The following is a 13666-nucleotide window of genomic DNA, read 5'->3' as shown; positions in this document are numbered from 1 at the left end:
CTCCAGAGTTTACAGCACGCACAGCTCCTTCAAAAGTTCTTGAATATCGCCTCTAAACAAATCGCCGTCGTGCTAAAAATAGCGCTGCCCCCCCCACCGATCATCTGTCATTGCATCCAGGGGCAGACTATCGCGATCAGGCCACTCGGGGTACGAGTCTCATAATGCAGCCAAATAAAGTGCCAAGAGTTGCTTTTTCTGATATGATGACAAATGAATTTTATTTCCTACCTGGTCTGTCTCAAATAAAAACCATCTGATCTGGTTGTCAGGGCCACAGCAGCTTTAGAGGGGAAAACCAGCTGTTTTATGTTCATGGACACACCAGAAGGTGTGGCATCAGACACAATTCCGTGTGTCTTTATGTGTAATAGAGACCTTTAAAGTGAGGCAAGCCTTTCCCTAAAATCAGGTTGTTCCCGCTGAGATCCAATATATCTTCCAAGGCAGCTGGGGAACATTTGCTCAGAGACAAGCAAGCCAGAAATTTCATCACCAGCAAAGAACAAAAAACCCTGAGACAGAAAGAAGAGGCAAGATGGAGAGAAGACTGAGGGACTGGGGAGGAGGGTCTGCCTGCGTACTAAAGCAAGCATATATAAACATTGACAGCTTCTGGCTGATTCGGCTTTTATGGCTCTCACAAATATCTGCAGCTCCATGTTTCATGCAGAGGAGGCTGAATTTATGTTGTTAATGTTGTTTTAAAGTGCGTTGTTCAGGACTTCAGTACAAATGCTCACAGCCTGGGAAAATCACAGCTTTGGCACTTTAACTTTTTCAACAGTTATGACGCGATTCCTCACTGAAACTGGTTGTGTCGACTTCTGGTTGTGAGAAGAAGTGGAAAGATCCTTCCAAAGCAGTTTCTGAAGAGGGCACGTGTGTACGTTGGGTCATATATGCATTAATGAGGGCCCCTAGCTGGTCCTAAAGACCCTCAGAGTGGTACAGGGACCTTCTGCGTTATCTGCTAATAACATGCAAATGTCTCTCCAGTAAAGGCGCCTGGATTCTAACCACTGAAGAAAGTAAATATATTCAACTGTTAAGGGAGGTGTCCCCAGAATCACTTTGCACATAATTCTGTTCTTCCTGTGCTTATGTGGGTCGGGGTCAAAGGTCATTTCAAACGGGAGCCCAGCCGCCTCCGCCAGGTAGCGAGCTGCTCCAGGGCGAGACGGGAGATGTAATCCCTGCAGCCTATCCCCGGTCTGCCTCTGAGTCTCCTCCAGGCTGGACATATCTGAAACTCCTCCCCAGAGAGATGTCTAAGAGGCACCCTAAACACAAACTGCCTCCCCTGGAAGAGAGGCAGCCCTCAAGTCTCTACTTCACGGTTCATTTGTTAATCCAATGTTCTTCAACCAAATCTCATCCACGTCGGCTTCCTCCATGCAAGTGACAGCACAGGTTCCCATCAAGGTCGCTGCGCATCTTTCGTGAATTTTGTCCCGGCTTGCAATTAGATTTCCTCTGTTTGCTGAGTACAGGCAGAAGCTGAATTTGAATGACTACCAGTACTTTTCCAAATGGCTTTTCCATGTAAATCTGAGCCTTAATCTCGGTCCTGTCGCACATGTAGACAAACAAGTGTCCACAGAGCCTGGAGCATGCAGGGGCCGTCTGTGTGTGTGTGTGTGTGTGTGTGTGTGTGTGGCAGTGAGATGTTCAGTATTAATCTGGTAACCACTGAACGGTGTGTTCTGTCTGCTCTGGCAGCAGCGGAGCGCTTCAGGCTCTTCCAGATGACACGGTGACACATCACAGAGGCCGTGGAGGCTCCGTTTCTCCTTGTTCCCCCTCTTTCACCTCTCAAGTTCTTAAATCTGTTGGGTGTGCATGTGGGTATTGCTTCCTTTTGGACTCGAACATTCTTTTAAACGAAGCAAAACGCGTCAGAACTGCTGTTTGGGCCTGAACTGCGGCGGAGTGTGTTTAGGACTCGCTGTTTGTTTCTCGCTGTGCGTCCCCCGCGTTGCTCTCGTCTACTTTTCGAGGCGATAATCGTGGTCTCCCATCGCCGAGCCGGGTCAGCCGGGACGTCGGCGACGTGTCCGAACATGCAACGAGCATGTGTGTTGTTGCATCTGTCTGCTGCATGGAGTGTTTTCACCAGGCATGCGTGTGTGTACGTCTGCTGATGTGTGTGTCTAACGTTTCTGCTATGGTTGGTGCTTGCAGGGAATCCTTCCACCAGCCAAAGCAAAAAAACCATAAAGCAGCGATTCCTCAAGCTGCTGCCGTGCTGCCAGCCCTCGGCTGCCCCCTCAGTCAGTCAAAGCAAGTGCTCCTTCATTCTCTACACATCTCTTCTTCCTTCGCCGTGTCTGGTCGTTGCGGATGATTGAGCAGATCCTTTCGCTGGCGCAGTTGCGCTCACACCCACACACGCGCCCCCCACACACACGTCAACCCGCACACAGAGCCTCAGATTTCAAAGGGCGTGTGTGGACGCGTGCGTTCGGCCACCGAGACACCGGGATGATTTAGGTGCCGTCAGAAATTATGTGCTGTAAAGGTCAAAGAGACTTTTTTGGGTTTTTTTTAAAAAAGTGGCCTGGGATGAGCTGACGCTTCCTGCTCGAGTGACAGATGAGGAGAGGCCTCTTCACTTTAAAGGTCTCTTCGTTAGTGTTTCGGGTTTTTTCTCGTGGCTCTGCTCACTTTGTCCACTGTACTTGAACTTTACAGGACACTAGTGTGTTTTTTATCGTGGTCTACTGTTCAGGTTTTTACATATAGAATAAGGAGGTTCCAAGTGTTTTGATGTTGACTTCTGTATAGTTAACGTCTTCCTTTTGTCCATAAACGAGTTCCATATCATTCCGGGAGGTTGTCCAGGTCACGGCGTTGATGGAGTGACGGTAAATGCTGAAGGCGTTCTCTTTGTCACACAGACAGCGTGGAAGATGACTTCGAGCTATCCACTGTGTGTCACCGACCTGAGAGCATGGACAAGCTGCAGGAGCAGACAAAGTTCACCAAAAAGGAGCTGCAGGTGCTCTACAGGGGCTTCAAAAACGTAGGTGTGGCAGCAGCCTGTCCAGTCGTAGCTCCGTCTCTATGGAGACTCGGGATGGAAGAGACTCAACTTGTAAAAGTGTGTTAAGATTGGAACTAGTGATTTCTTCTAAACTCTCTTTGTAAACTCCAGGAGTGTCCGAGCGGTGTGGTGAATGAGGAGAACTTTAAGACCATTTATTCCCAGTTTTTTCCACAGGGTGGTAAGTTCTGCTACTAAACCTGGAGCCATTCTTTTTATATCTTTCAAACAGAGCAGCATAAAATCTCATTTAGGTGACTGTGTAGATACACGTGGAGCTTTTGAATGATTACAAAGAGAAGAACTTAATTAAGCCATTAAAATCAATTCCTGTCTCCTTAAAGAGGGTGGAGACAGTTTGATGATATTTAATTTGATGAGACTACTCGCCTCTGGTTGTATTTGATTTTTTTCATTCTTAAATGTGGTCTATATTTAGCAGGCTGATAATCCAAACTGTACAAAGGATGTGCTTCATGTGTCGCCGCGGGTAACTGCTTATCGTTGCAGATTCCAGTATGTACGCGCACTTCCTGTTCGAGGCCTTCGACACGGACAAGAACGGCTCAGTTAGCTTCGAGGTGAGCTCGTGCTCGCTCGATTTGACATCAGACATGTAGCCGCTCCAGACATTAGACTGCAGGTTTCCGCTTTCATTCTGTCAAAAATGTGAATATTCGCTCCTCTGTCCCATTTCTGGATCAGGACTTTGTGTTTGGCCTGTCCATCATCCTGAGAGGGACGGTTAACGACCGGCTGAACTGGGCGTTCAACCTGTATGACTTGAACAAAGACGGCTGCATCACCAAAGAGGTAAACACATGAACCATCAGGGGAAAGTGGGCGTGGCATGAAACTGGAATGAACCAATCAGGGCACTGGGATAAAACTTTCTTTCATCCATGTTTCAGGAGATGCTGGACATCATGAAGTCCATCTATGACATGATGGGGAAGTACACATATCCTACAATGCAGGATGACGCCCCGAGAGAACACGTGGAGAGCTTTTTCCAGGTCAGGAGCGACAGCCTGGATATTGATACCTCAGTACTGAGTTTCATTTTTCGGTTGTTTTCTTTCTTCAGAAAATGGACAGGAATAAAGACGGGGTGGTCACCATCGATGAGTTCATCGAGTCATGCAAAAAGGTCATTCTCACGATCTACTCGAGCTTTTCGCTGTGCTTAGAAGAAGCAAATCTCTGCAGTTGAATATACATTTACAGGTCACATCAGGAGACGGATACTGATCTGCCTGTCGTTTCTCTAGGACGAGAACATCATGCAGTCCATGCAGCTGTTTGACAACGTCATCTAAGGAACGGGAGCAGAGTTCACTAGCACCAGTTGGTGTGTGTATGTGTGTGTGTTTCTTCTGAATGGAAAGCTGGTGCTTGTGCGTCAGTCAGGAGCTGGGATGGCCGAGGGTACAGAGAGGTCCTCTCCTGTCTTGGACCTCCAGTGACATTTCTCCAGGCAACAGTGGAGTTTACCCTCACTTCATGATTTGTAGTTGTACTTCAGAGACATAAAGACAAGCAGCGGGCCCACAGCCACCGGCACACTGGAACCCAAACGATTCTTTTACGTGAACTTTTATTTATCCCCGTCGCTAATAGAGAAGCCTGTAAACACAGAAGGAAGAGCTTCTCCCTAATGTTGTAATAGGATTACAGTACCTCTGTATGGCTGAAATTTGGAATTTTCCTCCCTCTGCATGTGGACAAAGGTCCCCCAGGGGCCACTGGATTGTTCCTGACACGAGCGTCAATGTAAAAAAGAATTCTACCACCCCCTAGTGGAGGAGATATGGAACTACAGCGACAGCCTCCTGAGGTTCAAATGTGAGGAATTGATTTTAATATCGCATGATGATGTCACTATATCCAGTTATGTATTTACAGAGATACTCCAAAGTCTGCTTGTCTGTCTGCTGTCCCTAGTCATTCACAGGTGCCTCACCCTCCGTTGATGTGTGTGTGTGTGTGTGAGAGAGTGTGTGTGTGTGTGAATGCATGTGTAAAAGAAAGAAATGTCATTTACCTGACCTGTGAGGTTATAATGGGACTGTGGTAGAATAATTTCTGTCCTTCCAAATGATCCACGTTCTAGCTGTAGGTGTTGACTGTTGTGCATTTTATAGCATTCCCCCCCAAAACTGTGATACGAGGACGGAAAACGTGGAAAATCCACAGGATCATTTTGACCACCCAAGCTTTATTTTAACCCAGTTCATATCACTGTTTGTACATTCATTCATTTTAGGGAAAAATCTGTTAGATTACAGTGTCTTTTGCCAAAATGTCCTGTGATAGTAACCCGTTATACAACAGAAGAAATGAGCTGTTAAATTAGACTCACCCACTCATCCAGCGGGAGCAAAAAAGCCCGAAACATTTGTCATTGTTTTCCTCTCTCCTTTCTCTTCCCTTCCTCTCTCTGTGACACCAAAGAAAAGATAGAAACAGAAGAGGTATAAAGAGTTAAGACCTAACGCCCCCCTGCGGGATTAGGAAGGGGGGAATGCCATCTGGCGAGCAAGGCAAGGAGCAATCAGAGGCAACCCCCCCCCCCCAAACAGCTGTTCATTGTGTTACGTCTGCAAACCGTTCAAACATAATTAGTTTTAGTTATGATGCTTCAGATCTGTCGCTTTTGCAACCGCTCCATGATGTGGTTTCCTTATCCAGAACAACCGTCCCGGTGGTATAAGTTGTACAGTCACGTGATCAAGAACAAAGACCGGTTTTGTGTCTTAAAAGCGGCGATCGTCACATGGAAAAGCAATAAAGTCCTCCACCACGTTCAGCGCATCTCCACTCGTCCGACCTTTTCAGAGCACAGCGTAAGGGTGCACCCAGACCCTGATGGAAATATGCACTCTCGACCATGTCGCGTCCCGCTTTTTCTTCTGTTTCAGGAAGAAAATTGGCTCTGGTTGGCTCCTTGCAGCAGTTTTTAAGCTTCCATGCCTGACCACCGGTAAATTCCATCAATACCCGCATGTGCTGTGTCTAGAACAATAAAAAACGTACTAACCCGTTGTACCGACTGTCTAGTTAGCTAGCCTCAACTGGTTGCATCATGTATTCAAATTGTGTATATTTTGTACAGAGATGATAAAATAAATCACAGTTACTATGCAAATGGGGCAGTTTTGGAGCATTTATTTATGTTGATGAGCTTAAATTAAGAGAATGGTTTTTCAAAGGCGGTGGCAGCAAAAGGCAGTGTGTTGGAAGGCTGGAGATCTACTCCTGAATGTTGACACGTGCTCTACGCGCCGCGATCTCATCCCAAATCATTACTGATTACTCGATTACTGATGTTGTAGCTGAAGCCGTCGCTCGTACTTTCATCGCCTCCCGTCTGTAATTCTGCAGTGGAATCTCGTTTGGGCCTCCCAGCGAAGCCCCTGGACTCCGCAGTGTCCGGAGGTAGACAGCTGGAGATGGGAGCGTCAGCAAAGCTGGAGAGAAATACAAACTTGCACGATAAACACGAGGTTGTCGTGCTTTAACGACAACGTGCATCTGTTTCCTTCATGGATGGATTATCCAAAAGTCCACTGGGAAATGTCGAGCATTTAAAATAAATAAAAAAACAACCCTAACACGGCCTTTAAGCGTTGTGTGTCGGGATTAGCTTTGTCCAGGAAGCAGAGGGTGATCATTTGGGCATTTTGCGGAGCTCTGCCAGAACCCAAATGGCCAGAGACAGAAGAGCCACGGAGCCAGACTGGTGAGTGGCTGCGAGGGGAGTGGGGACGTAAAGCAACAGGGTGGAGATGCCCAGCACAACCTACAGAACACCAAGGTAAAGTTTAGTCGCACTGCAGAACAGACCAAGTCTCTGTGTTTGTCGGAGGGTTGCCAGCGTACCTGGAGATACGCCATTGATGTGAGAAGGCTGATGGCCAGCTTAGCCCTCCTGGGCAGCACCATCTTTCTTGAGAACAAGTAGAGGCCTGTAATAGCAGCCAAGGCTGACGTCCCCTGGAAACAAGCAACACAAGCCATCAACACAGCTGAATTCTTTTAACAATGTTCAGCAATTTCTCTATCGTTTATCAATAAACTACCAAAATCCTGTGATCGAACTGCACAGTTGTGGGATTTTCAAAGAAATTTTTGAGGGTGGGAGAGAAGGCCAGGAGATCATCTGGGATCCATCGATCGCCCATCTTAGGGAAGGAGTTGTACACCAGCCCGGCGTCCAGCCCAGCAACAAAAGCACCTGTGTGAAAGTGCAGGTAGAGTTTGAAGAGCATGTGACATTACACTCATATTAAAGTCAAACGCTTGAGGCACGTGACTGAATTTACATGTGTACCAAGTACCTGAAAGGGCAGTGAGGAAGACAAGCCCGCCCGTACCCTTGGCAAACCTCCGAAGTTGCAGGAGACGTTTGGTTTCTGTCAACTGGGAAGTAAATGATGGAATATATGAGAATACTAACAAGGGAAATACGACATTTAGCTTTAGCATTGAGCTAAAGAGCTGAGCTAATAACCTTCTGTACAGGCAGCAGCAGGGTGAGACCCGTCCAGAGACTGGCAGAGTACAGCAACAGGGCAGAACCGAGGTGAGCGCTCAGACGATACTGGCTGACCCTCGGGATGTCGTGAGAATCTGGCTTTTCCTCCAAACCACTTTTTACCATGTACCACCCTAGAAGGCCCTAAGAGGATACACAGTCATCTGTATATTCCCTTCGTTTACATCCAAACAGCTTGTGGTGAGATTATGGTAACCTGACCATCGCTGAGGGGTGCAGACTTCCTCATACTCAGTCTCACCTGGAAAAAGACAAAGCCGCAAAGCCCCAGCACCTTTGCCTTCATGGAACGATTAAAGTAGCCTTTTCTCCAGAAGTAAATGGTGGGGAGGATGTAAGCAAGTCCAACCAGCCTACCCCACATACGATGACCCCACTCCATGTAGAAGATAAACTTGAACTCTGGAAGGGTCATGTCATGGTTCATACTGGAAAAACATCATGAAACCATATCAATCGCAAAATTTGGGCCCAGCCAAGCATGTACATCAAAGGTGACTGCTTACATTTTGAATTCAGGAAACTGCTGGTACTTGGAAAACTCCGCCTCCCACTCTGCTTGTGACTGAGGTGGTTTCATCTCCCTCACTAGATGCCAATCCACCATGGAGAGGCCAGATTCCGTTAGCCTGATGGAAAGAGATGCACACATCAGGTGAGCCCTTAAGAACAACCAAGCCAACGGCGCCAATATACAATACAACCACACAGTTACCTTGTGACACCACCCAAAACAATGGCCCCGACGACCAGCCCGCTGCAGCCCAGTAACCAGCGACCTACTATGCGATTGGAGGCTGCGTTGGGGCCGGTGGCTGCAGCGGCACCAGAAGCGGCACCAGCTTCTGCCGTTAAGGTGCTCTGAGTCCTCCTGACAAGCCATTGTCGCAGCTGTGGGCTCTGATGGATCTAGATATAAATATAAAATAGATGGTGAAGTGACAACAATATGAAAATAGCTTGAAAATCCTGAGGCTTTCACATTCAGTACTGAGCACACTACTTTCAGATTAGACAAACAGGAAACATGTAACCCAGAGAGAAACTAAACAAAAATACATCTTTGTTTTAAATATGAGTTTGCAGTTACAATGCCTCTGGTTAACCTCTAAAGCGATCCCTTAACCCCAAATCTAATTCTTGAGTTGGAGAACCATCTCATAGGAGAAAAAGGACATTTCAGGTGGATTTGATCTCCTGGCTGTTACAGCTCATTTCGATGTTACTCATCTGTCGTGCGGACGTGACCGCAGCTGCGTGTGTATATACGGCCGATTTCGATCAGAAGCCATAAAAATACGACGGGAACAACAATGAGAACGATCACGCCTCGCATCCATTTAGCGCTACGACCTTTTAATACTGTGCCTAACTGCAGCGTTTAGCTAGTTGTAGACTCACGCTTCTGGGCTGAAACCCCCTGCTGGCATTTCTCCAGCAGCAGAAATAGGTTGTCCGTATTGAAGATAGCAACATCGTTATAATGCCCGCCGGTACCGTTTTGTTGTCAAATGATGGGGGTTTAGATAATCGCCGGGATGTTACGCTGTCATGTTTCCTAACTAAAAGTTCAACTTTGACCTTTTTGCGTCATAAAAAAGGGACGCCACAAATACGTTACCACAATTTAAGCTTTTCCGGGCCATTTTTACACCAATATCACATGGTATATCCCATTATATGAAATAATCGTTTCACAATCGTTAGACGAATGAATCCAAACATGTTGGTTTGTGTTTATATGATTTCTATTAGCTATAGCTGTGACTTCCACATGTTGATTTATGTTTTAGGTCTCGGCGTCTTCCGCACGGGCGGTCACCTCTTTGTTTGTATGGCACCGCCCGTCCTATCTCCTCCACGTGTGGCCGGAGTTACCTGCGGCCAGTCACCCAAACATGAAATGACTCCACAACACTTGCGACCGACTCATAAAGTCTTACGGATCTATAGAAAGTGGGATCGACAGGTAGCTTTTACCGATGCCTAAAAGACTGTGAACCCACGCACTAACATATGAAAAGCGAATCTCTGTCCTTCCCTGTGCGTTGTTTTGTGTCACAGCCCAGAGATTATGGCAGCTGGCTTCCTAATAGAGGTGTGTGTGGACTCCGTGGAGTCTGCTGTCAATGCCGAGCGCGGAGGTTTGTACTGGGAACACTGGGTTCTGTCCACTAACGGGGATGGGATCCAACACATTTAAAACAAACAATAAAAAAAATGCCAGAGTAATACATTTGCAGTTAATTTATTTCTCATAAAATGTTTTGCGTAAATTGGTGAAGACTGTTCGTTTGTCTGCCCTGGCAGGTGCAGGTAGACTTGAACTGTGTTCCAGTCTCACTGAGGGAGGCCTCACCCCCAGTCTCGGTAGGCTGATGGACAGCAGGAAGCCACAAAATGCTGAGTTCAGACGAATGCACGATGAAAAGTCACATGTGTCGCTATTGCTGCGTTTCCACAGGTCTGCTGCAGGTGCTGAAGCAGTATGTTAAAATCCCTGTGTATGTCATGATCCGGCCTCGTGGGGGGGACTTCCTGTATTCAGACCAGGAAGTGCAAGTGATGAGGAAAGACATCGAGCTGATGAAGAAACATGGAGCCGATGGGCTCGTGCTGGGAGCCCTGACGGAAGACGGACAGGTGGATGCGGAGCTCTGTATGGAGTTACTGGGTAATGGAAAAGGGACACAGACACTTACGTCACAAGCATGTCTGTTCTCATACATATCACTCAATATCACACTGTTCCTAAATGCACATTTTTAGAATGCTCAAAGCTTCCTCCTCTATCTCTGATTAATCCCTTTTGCTCCCTGCAGCTGCTGCACGCCCGTTGCCTGTTACCTTCCACAGAGGTAACGTTTTTATCTTTTACTCATGTTAGATTTAAGAATTCCCCTTTTCCCCCCCAGCTTTCTGTAGTTATAAATGTGGTTTTTGTACCAGGGCACATCATACTCATCCCTGTTTTTGCCTTTATTGAGATATTTCTACAAATACTAAGTCTGGGATACTTTATGTATCCCAGACTTAATTATTTACATTCAATTAATCACTCACCAGCTTTCACAGCTTCTTTACTTACTTTTGGAATTCTGCCACTAACTCTGGCATCTGGAAAACCTTTCACAAAGCTTCACCTCTTCTTCTGACCTTTGTGAAAGCTTTTGACATGGCTCGTGACCCAGTGGGCACCCTGGAAATGCTGGTCTCACTGGGGTTCCAGCGTGTGTTGACGAGCGGCTGCGACACCTCCGCTTTGGAGGGACTTCCTGTCATTAAACGCCTCATCGATCAAGTATGTCTAAAGCGGGGTGTGTGCACATGTGTTACATGTGCAAATAAGGGAACTCATTGCTTATCTCCATATGTTCGCAGGCTAAAGGGAGAATCACTATCATGCCAGGTGTCCTTAAGCATTTCCTTTATACTTGATGAGTTTGATTTTGGATGTTTTATTGTTATTATTAATCTTTCAGGAGGGGGTATCACAGAAAGGAATTTGCAGAGGATCTTAGAGGGGTCCGGAGCTGAGGAGTTTCACTGCTCAGCGCGCTCCAGTAAAGATTCTGCAATGAAGTACAGGTCTGATAAAAATAAGCCATGAAACGCACAATAAGAGAGCAATGATTTTTTTCTTGACCCCTCTTGATGTTGTTTTGTGCAGAAACACCTCTGTGGCCATGGGAGCCTCTTTGTCAGCGCCTGAGTACAGCCTGAAGGTGGCAGACGTGAGCAAAATCCGCACTCTGAACGCAATAGCCAGGAACACCCTTTGACCTGGTAGTGAAGCCGAGACTGAAAGCCATGACACGCGCATCAAACACATACCTCAGAACTGGTCATGAGTGATTTGACTCATATTTCCCTGAAGATATTTTGGAAAGATCCTCTTTTTCCCGCGTTATTGCGAATTAAATCTGTTAGAGCTCAGGGATAGCATTTAAACCCTCTGGGATATACAGGCTCAACGTTTCTCACGGCAGAGAGCCATGAATAATGTCAGCTTTCATCAGTGTTGTTTAATACCGTCTGTAATCATATTCACCGTCAACAATGCCGCCAATGTGGCCCCAAACTGCACTGTGACCCACGTCAGAAATATTGTGACTTGATTCTTTTTACTCAAAATATTGAGTTGAAAAGTAAATAAAAATACTTAACATGTAACGTTGCCTTTGCAGTTATTGCTTATTCTGTCTGTCATTGTAGAAATGTACATCTAAAAATCCCATAGTGTGCAAACTTTGCCCCAATAAGCCTCTGTTCACCCACTGTGATTCAGCCAGTGTAGCTGTGATGACTATATTACATTTTTACAACTGTCAATTCATAAAAATGTCAAATTAAGGCAAAAGAATAGGATTTATGATAAAACAATATCAGGACTGTAGTAAAATTTCCTGGGCAGGTTGTTGGGAAATTCTGACCTCATTAATGGGCGTTCCTTTCCTTAAATCAGGGGATCAACAGGTTGGTCCTTGACCTCTGACCCCACAGATTGTGTTGAAGTATCCTTGTAAACAGTAAAATTAATCCCAGGTCTTGTGATCTTAAACCTATCTACAGTCAGTGTTTAAGTCAACTTTATTCATATAGAATGTGTTCCAGTAAAGATTGGCTCTGCTTCACAGAGTCCCAGAACCAGACCCCTGAACAAGCAACAATGGCATCAAAAACTCCCCTTTAACCTTGAGCATGGCCTGGCCCATATGGTGCAGATGCAGGGTGAAGGGGAGATGGGGTGGGGGGGGGGAGAACAGACACGTCATAGATGCACACACAGCTGACAGAGATCCAACACTGAGGAGAGGAGAGTCTGGTCTAACTACTAGCAACAGTGTGGCTGTAGTAATAACCAACTATTGAAATGCTGACTGGAAGCCCTCTCAAACACTCATCATGAATGATGTCATTGTAAACGACCAGGGTTCGAGCCTTATTTAGTGGCGCCGTCGAGTTTTAACATTAAACAGTTTACATTTCTGTAAGTTTGCCTCTGGGACAGTGAAGCTTTCTATGAGAGAAACTCAGATATGCAGTCAAATGGTTGTTTCTATTCTATTTAAAGTCAAAGTCATGACAGAAGAAACACTTGTCAACAAAAGCTAGTCAAATTTATCCAGGGAGGATGCCGTGTTTGTCTATCAAATGTTCTCATACATAAGAAGATGTGTAGGAGAACATCTCTCTCTCTCTCTTTATACATACATATAGACACACAGACACACACACACACACACACACACACGTGTATATATACAGTTTATATTTGAGATGTGCTGTTGTTGCCCCTGGCTTGGTTTTCCACAACATATAACATTTTCGTGACTGATCCACATCGTGACTGTGGATCTTCAGATTTTTATATTCAACTTTCACTAATACTTCCTTAAAATTTCCATATGTATGTATGTAACTCCTGTTTTCATAAGTAGAGACAGAGAACCGATGTGCTTATCTCATACCTGTGATGTAAAAAGCATTAATTATCATAGCTTATTAGTCTCAGCCTTATTTATAACACCATAGATCTGTATGAGATAGTAGCAGTGTTTCATTTGCACAAGGCTTCACTTTGCTCACGTGTCTTTGGCAGGATACACCCACACCCACACACACACACACACACAAACACACACACACACAAACACATATAGATGAGTCAGGCAACTTTTGCTCGTTATCGGACACAGTAATGATTAACCATTGCACAGTACAGCTAATCTCAGCACTGTCTAAAAAAATGAGACATTTCACTCACATTGCTAAAAATCAGTAACACCTGTAATTGCTGCCAAGCCAATAAGTGACTTTAGGAGGGCAGTAATTGCTCATTGTTTGAGTGGAATGAGGTGTTGTATATTTTAAGTAATTGTAAAAAAAACAAACAATCGATCCGATTGAAACATTGGTCTAAAATTTTGTCACAACTAAACTGAGTAAACTGTTAAAGTGGTGGTGGCTTCACTGGCGTTTATTCAACAGCAGAAATACAGACTGGACGAGAGCAAGCGTGACATTTAGATGTCCATATATTGCCTAATCTTTATTGAAAC

General features: G+C 45.6%; 3 protein-coding genes across 8 annotated transcripts in view; 2 read left to right on the top strand and 1 right to left on the bottom strand.

Moving 5' to 3' along the window:
• The window catches only part of LOC101068815 (Kv channel-interacting protein 2), a 48564-nt gene extending 42530 nt beyond the window's left edge, over nt 1–6034 (top strand). For 5 of the 6 annotated variants that reach the window (XM_029834983.1, XM_011603360.2, XM_029834982.1 and 2 more), the window contains exons 2-8: nt 2901–3025; nt 3158–3227; nt 3557–3627; nt 3752–3859; nt 3958–4062; nt 4134–4196; nt 4318–4394. In XM_029834983.1, the coding sequence (XP_029690843.1) occupies nt 2901–3025; nt 3158–3227; nt 3557–3627; nt 3752–3859; nt 3958–4062; nt 4134–4196; nt 4318–4365 (590 nt within the window). In that variant the 3' untranslated portion in view covers nt 4366–4394. Of the gene's footprint in view, nt 1–2184; nt 2284–2900; nt 3026–3157; nt 3228–3556; nt 3628–3751; nt 3860–3957; nt 4063–4133; nt 4197–4317 lie in introns of all 6 variants that reach the window. The other variant, XM_029834979.1, reaches the window with a different exon arrangement.
• Nucleotides 6035–6194: 160 nt separating this feature from the next.
• Nucleotides 6195–9288, bottom strand: cox15 (cytochrome c oxidase assembly homolog 15 (yeast)). Its single transcript, XM_003964072.3, has 9 exons — nt 9006–9288; nt 8320–8513; nt 8111–8233; nt 7846–8032; nt 7560–7727; nt 7387–7468; nt 7129–7283; nt 6929–7042; nt 6195–6848 (listed from the first exon to the last, which is right to left on the bottom strand). Exons 1-9 carry the CDS (start codon nt 9078–9080, stop codon nt 6717–6719), a joined length of 1230 nt encoding a protein of 409 aa, XP_003964121.1. The 5' UTR covers nt 9081–9288; the 3' UTR covers nt 6195–6716.
• A 130-nt stretch (nt 9289–9418) lies between these two features.
• cutc (cutC copper transporter homolog (E. coli)) lies at nt 9419–11777 on the top strand. The gene is made up of 9 exons (XM_003964071.3): nt 9419–9573; nt 9669–9748; nt 9915–9974; nt 10069–10278; nt 10427–10462; nt 10772–10905; nt 10986–11013; nt 11087–11192; nt 11275–11777. The coding sequence occupies exons 2-9, from the start codon at nt 9679–9681 to the stop codon at nt 11384–11386; spliced, it is 756 nt and encodes a 251-aa protein (XP_003964120.1). The 5' UTR covers nt 9419–9573; nt 9669–9678; the 3' UTR covers nt 11387–11777.
• The last annotated feature ends 1889 nt before the right edge of the window (nt 11778–13666 follow it).

The sequence above is a fragment of the Takifugu rubripes genome, chromosome 4 (assembly GCF_901000725.2).
Source record: "Takifugu rubripes chromosome 4, fTakRub1.2, whole genome shotgun sequence".
Classification (NCBI taxonomy): Eukaryota; Metazoa; Chordata; class Actinopteri; order Tetraodontiformes; family Tetraodontidae; genus Takifugu; species Takifugu rubripes.
The sequence above is the reverse complement of the archived record's forward strand: the minus strand, read 5'-3'. Positions and strand labels throughout refer to the sequence as shown.

Excerpts from the sequence above, each read along its gene's own strand:
- cox15 (XM_003964072.3), bottom strand. The coding sequence starts at position 9,080 with ATGTTGCTATCTTCAATACGGACAACCTATTTCTGCTGCTGGAGAAAT. Across the intron at positions 8,033-8,110 it reads CAGTTTCCTGAATTCAAAAT|TATGAACCATGACATGACCC; the intron begins GTAAGCAGTCAC and ends ATGTTTTTCCAG. Across the intron at positions 7,728-7,845 it reads GCGGCTTTGTCTTTTTCCAG|GGCCTTCTAGGGTGGTACAT; the intron begins GTGAGACTGAGT and ends GTATCCTCTTAG.
- cutc (XM_003964071.3), top strand. The coding sequence starts at position 9,679 with ATGGCAGCTGGCTTCCTAATAGAGGTGTGTGTGGACTCCGTGGAGTCT. Across the intron at positions 10,279-10,426 it reads GCTCTGTATGGAGTTACTGG|CTGCTGCACGCCCGTTGCCT; the intron begins GTAATGGAAAAG and ends TGCTCCCTGCAG. Across the intron at positions 10,463-10,771 it reads GCCTGTTACCTTCCACAGAG|CTTTTGACATGGCTCGTGAC; the intron begins GTAACGTTTTTA and ends CCTTTGTGAAAG.